Raw genomic sequence first — 15,803 nt, 5'->3', positions numbered from 1 at the left:
ATTGTAATAAAACTCCTCCCGTATAAGTATAATGGTATAAAAAGGTGCTGTAGAGGTTTTACACATCTGAATGGAGGCTCTATTATGACTCTGTATACCACAATAAAACCACCATTTTGCTACAATTGCAACTAGTCTTGGCAATCTGCTTCAAAGGCGCTGGCCAATATCACAAACAAAAATATGCTGTATTTTTTGTTTATCATAATGACGGACACCTCACTGAAAAGTAGATGGACCCCATTACAGTCAGTGGGATCTTTCAGGCTCCTATGCTGCCAGTCATGTAATCGATCACTCCTCAGATTACATTACATTTATCTGTTCCTCTATCTCTTGTCCCAATACTTTGTTACAATGTATCAGTGCAAGTAGAATGTGTCTGGGGGAAGTCTAAACTGTTGTATGATGATTCTCGACACACAGGATGTTTCCATTGTTGATGGCTTCACACCACTTTAACTGACACATGGGATTTTCCTGGTGATCTCAGGTTTGTTTGCCAAAGCACATCATGGAAATCCAGTTGATTACTGAATCATAACCTTTCCATGTAATGTTACCTTTCTACTGTAGCTATTGCCATATAACTGGCTGAGTCTCTTCTTGGAAGATCCCCATTAAAAGTCTCAAGGGTCTTCAATTCAGCCCTTTTTGCTATTAATATTTGGTTGGATTGCTGGGTTTTTGCGCCTATTAGTAATGAGTTGAAGTAACAGGACCATTGTAGGCCTGGTAGTATTTGGTAACGGATGTACATATGCAACATACTGGCAAGTTAAGAGGTAATCTTGGAGAATATATCAATTGACTACAGCACAGAAGTCTTGCTTTTGGTGGCCCATTGTTCCTATATGAAGCTAGCAATAAATAGACAGCTATAAACTATAGACATAAGAATTTTACCTCTTCAGCCTTAGTCTTTAAGATTTTTTTGTATGCATGGTTACATCACAATGCCTATTATATGGATATTGCCCATTAAACAAAATGTATAGCCAAGTCATCATTTTTATACTCCAGCCATAAATTTTAAAGTAGGAGATTTCCTTTTTAATTTCCATGCTAAAAAATTTATCAGAATGAAATGATGAGAATAAAACCAGTAACAAGCCAATCAAAAAGTGACTCGGTGGAATGTGTAATTACCAAAAAGTGATTATTTTGATAAAAGCTGAAGCCTGTTAAACTTATTCTATCCTCAAACCGTTATTTTTTTTTTAATACTGTTAGAGTTTAGCTCTTGGCCATAAAAATCATGGCATTAAAATATGCTTTTAATTTTAATAACTGATTGGCATAAGAAAATGAAAGAGTCTGTCTGGCCAATTAAAATTTTTGAAAAACGGCTGAGAATGGTGTCAAATAATAAAGCAAGTCCCGGACCCCTGCCACTCCCGTTCTGACGCTCCCTGGTCTCCTGGCCTGAGGCAGAGACTGGTATGGGCTCAGATCATAGAGATGTTATTACTCTAATTATTGCAATATTATATGCACTAAGAATTTCATCGCTATTCTCGAGCCACTGGAATTCTTCATATGAGCAGCTCAGCCATATTGGATCCTTCTTTTATCCTGATCTTCTTCCTCCTCCTTCTTGATATCCAGGAAATTAGCATTTACTGGCTGTGGTAGGTCAATAGTAGGTCACATTAAGGCTCCATTCCCACGGAGTAACGCGCTGCTCATTTAGACACGAACTCACGTGTCAGAGCGAGACGCTTCAAAACAGATCCCATTGATTTCAATGGGTAGCGCACGTAAGCCGGCACCAGTTGAAGTCAATGGGATCTGTTTTGAAGCGCCTCGCTCTGACACGTGTTTATGTGTCTAAATAAGTGCAGCATTACTCCATGGGAAGGGAGCCTAACCTTCTTAAGACCAAGGTTTCTGATGCCCCAATGTTCAGAGTAGAATTTGCCTTTTTCCAATGCCATATTTGAAGAGTGAATTTTTATTTTATTTTACACTTTTTTGGATTTTTTTTAATTTTTTTTTTTGAGGGGGGAAGGGGAGTTGGATGGTGGGAGAAGAGTTTGGACTTTAAGACTTAGGCCTCATATTGCTTAAACGCAGCTTTTTATATTTAATTTTTTGAACCAAAGTCAGGAGTGGTTTCAAAAGGAATGGGAAATATCTAGAAAGCTCTTAGGGTAAGTTCAAACGGGGATACCACCTCAAAATCCTGAACAAAAAGACATTGGGAGATGGTCAGTTCTTTTTTCCAGGAGCCGGAACAAACGGAAAGAAGCAAAACGAAAGAAGCGAGATGCTCATTCTTTCAGGTGGATCCGCCTGAAGACACTCCCTCCCAACTAGGTCCATTCATTTGGGCCTAATCCAGAGTGGAGTGCGCGACTGCATGCCAATGCACTGCATTGGCATCCAGTCACAGCTACCCGTATTTTGAACCGGAACCTGAGGTGGTTTCGGTCCAAAAAACCCTGTGTGAACTTACCCTTAAACTTCTCCCTTTTGCTCAAAGAACTCCAGACTTTGGCTCAAAAAACAGCAGCAAAATCTGTATGTAACAAAAAGTAGCTTTTCCACAATGTGGTTCCTCAGGTTAATGTCATTGCAAGAGCAAACCAGCATCTTAATTATTTATTTATTTAGGTATGTAAGATACTCTATCTATACATTTATAATGTCCATGTAAAATTTATCAATATTACAGAAATTGTCCCCGATGGTTTAGTGGGATGGGGTGGTATAAATAATAATTTTATTTTTCAGGTTTTTATTACTGATTTTTTTTTTTTTTTTTTTTTTTGGGGGGGGGGGGGGGGGGCTTTACGTTCTACTATTTTATTAATTTACTTTATTAATTTATTAAATTGTACAGGAGATTGCTGGGAAGACTACGATCTTGCCCTCCCACCTTGCCTCTCTTCCCCCTGCCAGACTGCTGGAAGACTGTGACAGCCATCATGTGTTTCTATGGCAATGACATGACAGCAGGAACTGGGTCTTTTGTATTTGGGTCCCATTACTCTAAGCACTGTTTGAGAGAGGGGGGCTTTAGCTTCTTGTCTCTTTAGGGGCTGACATAGTGTTAGCCTGACCTGTTCAACATTAGAACACTGTGTGGCGCAATCTACCATTAAAGTAGACCACTGAGATTTATATTGCTGCAGCATGAAGTATACACTGCAGGGCACAAATAGGCAAATTGGCAATGTGTAGGGGTTAAATGGGTTGCCTTTTGTAGTGGTGATGAAGCAAGCTCACCTTTCATGTGTGTTGAGAATAAGCAATTTGTGGTTTATCGAATGGGGGGGGATTGGTGAGATGTTTGTTTCAAAACTTTCAATCACGCAGACAGCCACATAAAAGGGCTTTGTCCATAATTATTTTTTTAGATACAAACATAACCAAAGATGTTTCTAAATATTTTTATTGAAGTCTGAAAATTTAGAACAATGGTGGTTTTTGGCAAAGTGTATTGATAATCACTGACACTGTAATGCTATTGTGAAAGTAGAAGAGTAGTGGGGACTGCAATATTCTGCAGTATGCCCTGGTAGCCTATTCTTAGGATATGTTCACACAGAGTTTTTTTGCAGGGGGATTTTGACGCAGAATCCGCCTCAAAATATACCTACAAAAATGGCTCCCATTGACTTTAATGGGAAGTGCTCACTTTTTTCCTGCTAGCTAGTAATGGAAAAAAGAAGCAGCATGACCTATCTTGCCACGGATACCACGGCTGAATAAGCCGTGGCATCTGCAGCTCGAGACACGCTCCTGTTTAAGACCATTCATTCGGGTCTAATCAGGAGCAGGATGCTGCGACGGAATGCCAATACACTGCATTGGCATCCCGTTGCGGCTAACTGTGCCAAAAAAACCTTACTCTGAACAAGTTCTTACTCTGAAGACTTTTTTTCCTATTTCCAAGGATTACACTTCAGTATACACAATTAAAAAACAACCTGTGACCATTTGACATCACATGGTGACCCCATGATCTCCAACTGGTCCAGTTGGCATGTGGCTTGAACAATTTGAGTCTAAAATCACTACTCCTGAGTACTCCTGAGCTACGGTCTACTGGTACACAGAACACATACTATATAAAAGAACTTTCTGTAGAGAAGATTCAAGCATAAAGGCAAAAAAAAAAACATGAGGAACCTGGTATTATCATGTAGTGATACCACTGTCTGATGGTCACTCTTAACCGCAGAGACATGATTTGTCCATCATAATACATGATATTAAAAGTTACCCAGCTCCACAACAATGTTGGTCATTCTCAGGTTGTAGATGACCCCATGAACATCACAAAAACTCAAACCCAGTTAGAATTTTTAAAATGGTAGTCAGGTCACTTGATACCATCTTTTTTCATAGTGAAACAATGAAGTTGTGGTATAGTCATGCCATAATATTATTACAACTCTCAAATCACCAGATGCCACTGTGCAACCCTACTTTTATGACAAATGGATGCAGCATCACCTTATGTGCTAGGAACTGGCAGTAAATTGTTAAAAAGTTGCCATTTGCCCCCTTTTTCAACATGGCACGCACACCGAGCACGGCATAATATACAGTGTGTCCAGCTCCTATTGTGTAAATAATCCTGTGTATGCAGACTGTGCAGCATGAAATATAATGCAGCATACATTTACTTATGGCTAACAATCTGAGAAAGATTGCTTTTTCAACGCCGCTGTGTTTCCTTGCACAGAGTGAGTCGGCTCCATACCATTATGCGAAGATCTTTTTCATTGGTCACACTTGAACTATACTTAGCAAATTGATAAGGTTCCACTGTTAAACTTTATTATCAGTGACACGAGCCTATGACACTTTATAAAAAGAATAATCCCGAACAATCTCTAGGTAATTAACACCTAGATAAACAAGCATAAATTTCGATATTGCCTTTATTTGGACTAGCACTCAAATATGCGTGAACCATGCTTTTTTTAATTAAAAGATAAATCCATATGACACTTTGCCTCAAACTTAATTATTCAGCATAGTATAATAAAAAAAGAGAGCCCATTAAACGTGTCTTGTTCTGTGTGCCTGTATTAACAGCAAAACAGTTCAGTCTGGGTCATTTAAATTTCCTCCGCCTTTATAAGGTGCACATCTAGCAACACCAACAGGTAAATAGCAGCATGGCTTGTAAAAATCCTTCCGTCTGCTGCCGCCTTCTTTTTTTACCATCCCCATGGATATTTCTGAATATTATGACTATTCTAGCGTTTCCTGCTTGTGCGAGAGCCTAGGAAATAATGAAATACCGAGCAATTTCACTAGTGTTTACACAGCAGCCTCTCAACGTTGGCCAAGAGCCAAGGCGCAGTGGTTTGAATGGAAGTCAAAGCTCCCACGGCAAAGGCAAAATTGTGTCCTAAAAACAACATGTCTCTAGGGGATACCATGTAACATGTTCACCATACAAATGCTGTACAGAAATTAATATTAAGCGTAATATAGTTGTGCAGAGCTATACTATATTGTAGGATAGGTATGCTGCCAGATTATTTAAGAAGAAAACTTTTTCAGTCGCTTCAGTATTTTATCTTATTGGACTGTGCAATGGCTTATCCAACTGCTTTTTTGGTAAGGGTGGGAATAAATACCCTAGCTATAGTCAGCGCCGCACCTCCCATGAGGCGACCTGAAGCGACCGCTTCAGGCGGCGCTATGCAAGGGCCCCGGGGAGGGCGGCATTTTTGCTTACCTAAGCCAGTCCAGGACAAGCTGTCCTGGATTGGCTTAGCATCACCATCACCGAGCGGTGGATTGGGGAGGCCCCGTGGACGCAGTGCTGCTCCAGCGGCCGCCCCTCATGCTCAGGCAGAGAGCAGGTCCTCTCCCTGCCTGCTCTCTGCCTGCTAACGCCGCTCCGCCCCACCCCCCTTTGCTCCGCCCGCCCCTCCTCCTGGGGGGGGCTTTCTGTCTGCCTCGGGTGGCAGAAAAGGTCGGTTCACACCTGGCTATAATGTGTGAGGTTGGAATACAGCACGTACAGTTGAAGTGAACACTGAATACCATTTACTTTTGGATGTTTTTAATATTTTGTTTTCTATTTAAAATTTGATGGTCAGCAGGTTACAGTAAGCCAATAATCCACTTTCCAACTTGCTTACAATTCTGTTTTGTACAGCGGTTGTTGGAGGGTTGAAAATCGTAAAATTAAAAAAAAAAAAAGCTCTGCTATTGCACCATCACCACTTCTGCTCTTTCTTAGAACTACGTCAAAGTTGTGTAACATTTTATGAATTCTAATACACACATGCTATGGAAGCGATTGTGCAAGTGACCATGTGACTCTAGGCTGCAACATCACTGATGACTGGTGTATGCACAGACCCATAGATGAGTAAAGCAAAGAGGACCAGTTGTAATAAATTAGAATTATTTTACTATTCTCTACAGTTTTGGCCTATTTCAGGATTTCTTTGAATCTCAGACATCCTTTTGGGAGTTGTACAGGATTACAAGAACATGACCATTTTCTTTCTAAATCAGGGCTACAGCCGTTCATGCATTATTGCTGTCCTTCTCAATAAAGTGAACAGAGCAGAGCTGCAAGGCAGACATGTCGACTGATGTGGCTATGTAATGTTTTTTTTTTCCCAAAAAGCAGCCAGATTTTTCTAATTATAGAGAGACCTTTTTGTCTGAGACCCCACATTGCGGAAACGCAGCTTTTTTTGTAGCATTTTTTTGAGCCAGGAGTGGATTGAGCTGAAGGGAGAAGTATAAGAACTTCCTATATGTTTACCATTCCTTTTTTAAGCATTCTTGATTTTGGCTTAATAAAACGCAACAAAATCTGCAACAAAAAAAAGCAGCATTTCCGCAATGTGGAGTCTTAGCCTGAAGGAGAACCTTTTACCAACTTCAGTTCTGTGCATCCTTTAGTAGGCTCTGCTCCACTGATTTTTGTGAAGTCAGATTTTTTTTTCCTCTAGCCCCCACCATTCCTGAGCAATCAGCGCTGTTAGTTTTGGTGCCTGATATGCTACTTAGGGTCTGTACTGTCAGGTGGACATGTCAGGTAGGAGCAGACAAGTGGTATGCAGATAGGGAACCTGCATGAGTCTCTCCTATTCACAGTACAGAGCATAAACAGCATATCAGGCACCAAAACTAACTGCACTTATTTCTCAGAAATTGTGGCTTGAGAAAATATTCTAACTGTGGCAGAATCAGCGAAGAGCCTATTAAATGATGCAAAGAGATGGACTTGATGTAGGTGGTGAAAGGTCCTCTATAAAGATGATATCACATTTTAGCTATACAATACCTGAAGCTGACTGTCCCTGCAAATGATTTGCACATCTAGACAAGTTGATTTAACCCTTATAGGGGTTGTTCCATCTCAAGGATCCTAACTATACTGCTAGTTTATGTGGATATGTCTTTTCCTAAATACATTGCTTAATCAAAACTGGTTTGTTTGGCCAATATCTTAATTTATTCACTTTATTGTTTACACTGTGTTTCCATAATCTGGGGATGGTCTTATCTCCTCGGCCAACACAAGTGAGGTAGCTACCTGCTCTAGTGTGTGTGGGGGGGGGAGCTGAGCTTGTATTTCTGAGCTATTTATCTCTCTGCCCCAGACAAGTGACATAGCTTCCTGATCTCAGATAGGGGAGGGGGAGCTGAGTGTATGGGAGCGAGCTTGTATTTCTGAGCTTTTTGTCTCTCTGCCCCAGACAAGTGACGTAGCTCCCTGATCTCAGATAGGGGAGGGTGAGCTGAGTGTATGGGAGCGAGCTTGTATTTCTGAGCTGTTTATCTCTCTGCTCCAGACAAGTGACATAGCTCACTGCTTTCAGATAGGGCAGGGTGAGCTGAGTGCTCAGGAGTCAGCTTGTATGTGAAACCCCGCCCACCAATTAATGTAGCAAACCAGGAAGACAACTATGTTTACACACGGCAAGCTGGTGAGCGAGCAACATAGGAATACCCCTTTAAGTACTATCATGGTGTCTATCATATTGATATGTGTATGAAATGGGTGTATGATAGACACCATGATAGTACTTAAAGGATTAAATAAAGGGAGCAATATACCATGCTGTGATTATGTACAGACACTATTATACATGACTAATTTAGACACTACTATTATGTTGTCCCAGGGCAATGTCTAATCATTTTAATGCCCACCCCCACACAATTACATTGTAAGAAGTCTTTGGAATCGCCAGCAAGTAATAAAACCCTGTTTTTGTTTTGTCTTCAGAGGTAGAGGTTTTATTGCGTAAAACACAGAATAAACTGTACTGTTTCAAAGACATTTTATTCTAATAGGAGAAAAACAGTCATTGCTGGAAAAAAAAAAAACAATGTAATACTTTTTGTACCAGAATAAAGTTATGTCAAGTGATGTAATTTTATAATAATAAATAATGACCAAGAATAAAGTTTAAATACAAAGTCCTCTACTTGTTACAAGCATAGCAACAGATTCCTCTACTCTATCATTCGCAGATTTTCTCCAAGATGGAAAAATGTTCATTTCTCTGTGTAGGAATGTAGACAACATTATTATGACCAGAACTACAGACAACAGGCATTACAGAGGGAAAACATGACATGTTTATATATGAAGAGCATGATAATGTTCAGAAACTGACAATGTATCACTGCCGCTGTCACTTGCCAGGACTACAATTTACAAATGATCGTGAGAAGGGGGGGGGGGATGAAAAAGTCTCTGTTACACTGGAGGGTCGGGGATATCGGGACTGCAGGAAAGAATGGCACTGGACGATGGGCTCAACATACACTCACATCACAAGTAACAAGAGATGTACCCAGTGTCACAAAACAAACTTATTGCCTGTCTTATCTGAAAATTCTCAGAGGACACAAAAAATATTGAAAAGTGCAAGAAATGGAATGTTTTTTTTTGTTTCTTTTTTACATTTTTGTTTAATTTTTATTTTACTTTTTAATTATTTTTTTTTTTTTGCTTCGATATTGAAGGCAGCGGCGCAAACACACAAAGCAAGCGACTGACATCGTCACCAAACACAGTAGTGCACTTAAAATTCTAAAGCTTACTACAGTCCAAAAAAAAAAAAAAATTTCAACATTATATTAATCTTTTAATTTTTTTGAGGATCTCTGAAACAGTTGCATTTCTTTTATTTAACTTTTTCTTGACTCGATATAAGTAAGGCAGTGAGAACTATACTAGAAAATAAAAATTAAACAAGTAAGCAGCTTGCTCTACGTGAAGCGAGTCCATTACATTATGACCTCCCCGAAAAAAAAAAATCACTAGGGTGTCTTTTCTTTCAGGCAGTATATGTAAATTGTACTCTTCAATCTCCTGAGATATGTTTCCAGTCTCAGAGCAGAGCATACAGAATTCTATTTACATTGATTGCAGTTCAGTACTGTTGCAGAAACTGCTTTAGGCAGAGTTAAAAGTTTTTTTTTTGTTTTTTTTTTAAGGCTGTTGGGATCAACACCCTGCTCTCAGCCTTCTTGAGATACTCTGTTCTACTGAGTCATCTTTTTTTATTATTTTCAAGACATTCCTACAGTAGTTCTAACAGTTTTAATACAAAGCACCAGTTCTGTTTGTCTCACCAAAGAGCGTAATTAAAATTTGAAGAGCTGTGACTGAATCCTTTTCATTTAAAATGCAACAATTGGAAATGCGAGTAATTGCCAGAGAAAAAAAAATAATCAAAAAAACAAACTAAAATTTGCAAAAATATAAAAAATATTTCATTTGTTGTAAGAAAAAAAAATACACAAACTCAACTAGAGATTTAAAAAGCTATATATATATTTTAATATATATAGCTTGGATTATTTTTTTAAACCACACACTTCTTGTTTGGGAAATCACCAAGAATTTAAAAAAAAAAAAGATTTTTTTTTCCTTATAACTAGCGTTTTCAATCCGGTGAAAGCTATATTAAAAATATAAAACAATACATTTACAAAATAAAAAAATGGTCATCTTTTTTTTCAAGTGCTAAAAAGGCCAGTCGATTATATTGTGTGCGGTTTCTATTTTTTTTTTTACTACAGATTCTTCTGTCAGAATTATTTGTTTGGCTGAATCTGAAGAGACACAGAAAATGGAATATTGTATTTTCTTTCTCTTTCCAATATGCTGTAGGTCAGTTTTGACCCCAGCTTGTGGGCTGTCTTAGATTTCTCTTACAGTGCGCTTGTAACACCACTTCAATTGATTTCTTCCCTGTAATGACAGCTCCAGTCAGACTGGCACCGTGGCAATCTACCAACTCATCTCATTACTATGCTCGGATAATGACAGAAGCTGGTGTCATATTATAAAGGTGTTTTCAACGATGAAAACACAGTGCCCCTCCCCCTATCTCTCTCTTCAAGGCAGCATTGAATCATTTAGACAGTATCATTTTTCTGATAAAAGCATTTTGCATTGGACAAACATTACTTAGAAAGTCTTGTGATGCCATACCAGTCCTCTGGTTACATTTATATAATCCAAATTTACATGGTTTGGAAGTTCTTGTTGCCAGGTAACAGTCCCGCAGCCAGTTCTTAAGAGGCGGGGGGGGGGGGGGATGGGGGGGGGTTTGTAGGTTGTGACATTCAAAGTCTCCTGCACATGCTTGAAGTTTCCCATGTTACAATGGTAAATGGCCGACTGAGTCAACAAAAAGTCATATTGCAATATACATATTGACTTGATAGCACAAATTAATCCTGGGATTTACTGCCTTCTGCTGGATGCTGTGTACAATTCCCAGATTTGGGAGGTGCAGGTTCCTCAGAATTCCCAGTAGTCTCTGCCGGCTCAACTCTGGAGCGCTTGAACCTTCGGTCTGGGTATTGACTGTTGTCAAAAGGCATTCGATGGACACATAGGACGTGGGTCTTCAGGTTTCCCTTTTGAGAGGCACTGTAGGGGCAGTATCTGCATTGGAAAGGCCTTTGACCTGTGGGATGAGACAACATTGATACATTTAGGTATATTACATTCTATTATTTCAGAATGGGTCATACACATAACAAATAGGGTGCTGAAAAAAACTGGAAACTGTGCACAATGTGTGTAACAGAAGTGTGTGAGAGGTGACAAGAGAATAAGATACAGAGCGGAGTTGGGCAGCAGATAACAGGCCTTAGTAGGCCGCATAGTAAGAGACACTCTCCATCCCACCTAATGTATTAGAAGGTTCTTTAAGATAGTTCACAGATAAGTTGCTAACAAACACTTTATTAATATTATTTAATGTTGCAATAATGAAATATAACAGAACACAAAAGGTGAACCTGGAGACTACATGAGAACTTAGTTACTATTACATGTGGCTCCCATTGAACTGCCACCAACAAGCCAAAGCATCACTGCTGTACACACCTATGAGTAGCAAGACCCCTAGAGGCCATACATATACAATATATTGCTCCATTACCATGAGGGGGACACTAAGGGAGAAGCAATACTGTGAGGGGAAGGCAGACCACATAGGAGACATTCTTGTTTGAAAGCAATATTGTGTAGGGCTAAAGAGGGCACTTGGGTATGTGGGCTGTGGAAAGCATTATTGGTGTGGGGTACACATGTGACTACAACTAATGTAAGCCCTTCCCTTCTCACATTTAGACATAACTGCATGTCCGTTTTAGTAGTTCGTTCCTGCAAATAAATGTATAATTATGACCAGTGGATGGCATGGCAGAGATTGTGCCCTCACCATCTGTAGCAGGTACCATCTATAATCATACTTAGCAACTCTCCTATAACATCTTGGAAGGCTCCTGAAACAAGGTGTGATCTCCTGGACTCCCTTAAGAGCAGGCAAATCTTCCAGGTCCTTGGGTTAGCACTCATTTTATATGGGATCAGCGTACATCTGAAAAATGTATGTGACCAGCACATTTTATGCCCAAGTCCAAGAAAGGGGATGTGCCAAAATACAAAAGGCCATACTCATAAGAACGTTGGCCAAAAATGTCTAAGTTGTCGGTGCAAACCATTCTCCCATGCTCCAGTACCCAAATGTTGGAATAGAAGTCTTCAAAGGGGTTGGTCAGGACCTTTTTATTTATAGCTTATCCTTAGGATATTTAGATATATTTGATTGCTAGAGGGCTGATTAGCCATCTCTGCACGGATCAGCTCTTTGGGGCCACTTCTGACACTGTAATATACAATGCATTTAGCTGGAAGCAGACAAATCCAGTCCCTGTATAGTGGCCATGCATGAGTACAACGACATCCCCTTTAATATACATGAAACAGTCCATTGCAATGACCAGAGTGAAAGATATTTTGGATTTCGGCAATTTAAACTGTTTATCTGGTTTCTAAGATTGATGGTCTATCCATCTAGGCCATCCATATTAGATTTATGGAGACTAACACCCAAACCCATGCAGATCACTAGTACTGATGCAGCATAGGAGAGCCATGCTGTTCATTCATCGTACAAACTGTAACAGCGAGTGTAGGTATTGCAGTGCTGCCCCATTGAAGTCTATGAGGCAACGCTGTAGTACCTAAATTCACTGCGACACTTTTTTTGGCAAGTGAGAATTCTCAGTAGTGTTGGAGAAACAGAGGGTCCCAAGTGTCGGACCCTGACAAATCTAATATTGAAGGCTAATACTAATGACTAGAGATGAGTGAGTAGTATTCGATCGAGTAGGTATTCGATCGAATACTACGGTATTCGAAACACTCGTACTCTGTCAAATATCACACGGTAAACGCAGTAAAAATTCAATTCCCCTCCCACTTTCCCTGGCGCTTTTTTTACACCAATAACTATGCAGGGGGGGTGGGAAACGAAGTAGGACAACATAGGCATTGGAAAAAAAAACATATACAGTCATTGGCTGGCCAAATCAGTAGCAGCAGCAATAATAATAATAATCCTGGGACTTGCGCGTGTTAGATGCCCCCCAGGCATGCATCCCCTGCTGTCCCAGTTGCATTCCAGAGGTGTTGGCATCATTTCCTGAGGTGTCATAGTGGACTTGGTGACTACAATTCGTCGAATTTTGATTTCCCTGAAACAAGCATGTTTTTCCCATAGACTATAATGGGATTCAATATTCTAACGAATAGTCGAATATTGAGGTCTACTCGAATCGAATTTAAGAAAGGCTATTCGTCTCCTACCTTTAGAAGTCTTCTCCAAGCTGCCGTTTGCTTGAAATGCCGATTTTTGCTGGTATGCAAATGAGTTCTCTTGCAGCACTGGGGGCGGGCCCCAGCACTCAAACAGCACCGGGGGCGTCCCCAATGCTACGAGAGAACTCTCCAGCGCCGCCTCCATCTTTGTCAGGAACGTCATCTTCCTGTGTCTTCTTCCAGGGAGGCTTTGAAACTTGTAGGCCTCCGGCAGAGCCTACTGTGGATGCCCGCGGCCACTAGAAAAATGGCCACTTACACAGTAAGTAAGCAGCCATTTTCTTGTGACCTATGAGCATGCGCAGACGGCTCTGCCCGAGGCCTACAAGTTTCACCGCCCAGAGAAGACTTCTAAAGGTAAAGGCTTCTAAAGGCTATTCCAACGTGGTAGGGAGAATGATAGGATCCCATTAATATATACAAATACATTTTAGATCAGAAACTAATCCTGAATTGTGAACCATTTATTTGGATGCGAAAATTCCCTAACAGTCATCATGTGTAAATGATAACATCTGTGCAATACTATATCCTTTCACTGGCTGATTAGGGACTAAAAACAAGTGATCCCTGCGATTGGCTCCTTATACCTGACAACTTTTTGTTTGATGCCATTTCAGGCCTACTGTATGGCTAAGTGCTAAGTTTCATAAAAGATATAAAACTTTGCAGTGCAATGTTTCACTGATTGGCACTTAATGGGGGAAGGGGTGGGGCATTAATGGGCACAAATGCACACATTACTTGCGCCGACTTTTATCTTTTACGTGACTGTACCTCTCTTTTTGGAAGGAAGATCCTGGAATGAAGTGCTTAATCTGGAGAGTCTTTTCTGTATCATTAATAATCACATAAGATCTAGAACATAAGCAAATGTCTATGATAATGACATGAATACAGATGAGGAACATTTTATGAAAGAGTCCCCCGAGTGAGTCTGATCCAAAACAATTTCACCTGACAGCCCTATTTAGAAAATGGGGCACAATGCTAATTACAAAGGCAACTTGAGTTTCTTAAATGAGGAATAGGAAATGATACTTTGCATTGATTTTTTAATAAGGCACAAGAGAGTTTCTTGAATAAGCCTCAAGGTCCAGTAAAATGCTAAAGACATCAAGACATACCTTATTAAAATGTCAGGCATTTCTACAGGGCTGTACAGACATGATTCTTAACAAGGAAATATGCTAGCTTCTGTTGGCTATATATGATGTGATAGTGCAGCAAGTTGGCCAGTGTCATTATTAGTAATGCTTGTCTTGGAATGACCACCATGTCACATAGGATTAAGCCGACCACAATGGACCTTGGTCCAGGCAGTGGGAAAGTGGCCTGTGTCAGTGGCTTTCTCCTGTACGTCTGAGGTGTTATTTCCTATGCAGACCCTAGGTAGGCTCATTGTCACACTGGAGTGGTGCTCTAAGCAAAGACCTACTTCAGAAGTGGAGGAAATCTCCACAATGGAGACCTTAATTATATATATATTATATATAGGAAAATATAAACAAAAGAGGAAGAAAAATGTCTGTTTTTCACCGTTTCATTTTTTTTAAAATTTAATGGCACAAAGAGCTACTAAAAAACTTTTTAGACTAGTTTTTCCTCCCTGTTAAGGTAATATTTATTTTATATTGTGTCATCAGTGGTGTGACTAAAACTCGTAATAAAGGTGTGTTATTTGTATATTACTTTACTTGCATTTTTCCCTCCCTCCCTCCCTTCCTCTCTCTCGGGTCATGGCCAATTTTTTCTATAACTGGGACTGGTATATTTGCCCCCAGTTGCAGGAAGAATACAGCCTCCTGCCCATAACTAAAGAGCTGATCTGGGTCCTCTAGGACCCAGCAGCTCTAACAGACTGTGATCCCAGTAGATCATGTGATTGCCGAGTCAGAGGCGAGCCACATCATGGTGGCTTCCATAGCTGTTTAAACAGTTTTCATTTAGCACTGTGTACATAGTGATCGAGAAGGCGATAATAAACCTTCATTGCCTTCTCTAGGGGAGCTCTGGCTGTAGTTACAAGATAACCACTCTCTGGACGTGTATACCCAATGAGTGGTCCAGAAGTGGTTAAATGGATTCTGCAGCATATTCAGCTACACAGTCCAAGACCACACTGAATAGTAGCATTCACCTAGGCATGAACAGTGGCAGAAAGCTAAAGCTTTACTAATGTCCACCACAGATTCCTCTTCATTTTCCACCATCTGAACTTAGCCTTACATGAAATCAAAGTTTTCTTGGGCTGCAGAAAAATGCAGCATTTACAAAATGTAATCTCTCATTCAACACAATGCATAAAACAATCTGTCACTTTTGAGAACAAGGTGGCGATTTATGTTGATGAATGCAGTGTCATCGCTATAATGATGAAGCTTTTTCTGACAAAACAATAGAATAAGATGACTTAAGCTGCTAATTTATAATCATGATTTAAAGCAAAAGCTTAAAGAGACCCTGTCACATAGAACCAGCAAGCAAATCTGCAAGGAGTATGTTATAGAGCAGGAGAAGCAGAGCAGAGTGATGTATAGTTTTATGGATAAAGATGCATTGTCCATTATCCATTGATATGTCTGCTTTTTCTATGTTGTGAAGTCAAAGAGGCGATCCTATCCATGATTGACAGCAATATCTGTATGTAGAATCATAGAGGAGAGATTGT

At 40.0% G+C, this 15,803-nt stretch overlaps 1 protein-coding gene across 6 annotated transcripts in view; it reads right to left on the bottom strand.

Annotated features, from left to right (window-relative positions):
* Positions 1 to 10,046: 10,046 nt before the first annotated feature.
* The window catches only part of ZNF536 (zinc finger protein 536), a 460,947-nt gene continuing 455,190 nt past the window's right edge, over positions 10,047 to 15,803 (bottom strand). For all 6 annotated transcript variants that reach the window (XM_075282092.1, XM_075282089.1, XM_075282095.1 and 3 more), the window contains one exon: positions 10,047 to 10,928. In XM_075282092.1, coding sequence (XP_075138193.1) covers positions 10,690 to 10,928 — 239 coding nt within the window. In that variant the 3' untranslated portion in view covers positions 10,047 to 10,689. The remainder of the gene's footprint in view (positions 10,929 to 15,803) is intronic.

This window comes from Leptodactylus fuscus, chromosome 7, assembly GCF_031893055.1.
Source record: "Leptodactylus fuscus isolate aLepFus1 chromosome 7, aLepFus1.hap2, whole genome shotgun sequence".
Taxonomy (NCBI): Eukaryota; Metazoa; Chordata; class Amphibia; order Anura; family Leptodactylidae; genus Leptodactylus; species Leptodactylus fuscus.
The sequence above is the reverse complement of the archived record's forward strand: the minus strand, read 5'-3'. Positions and strand labels throughout refer to the sequence as shown.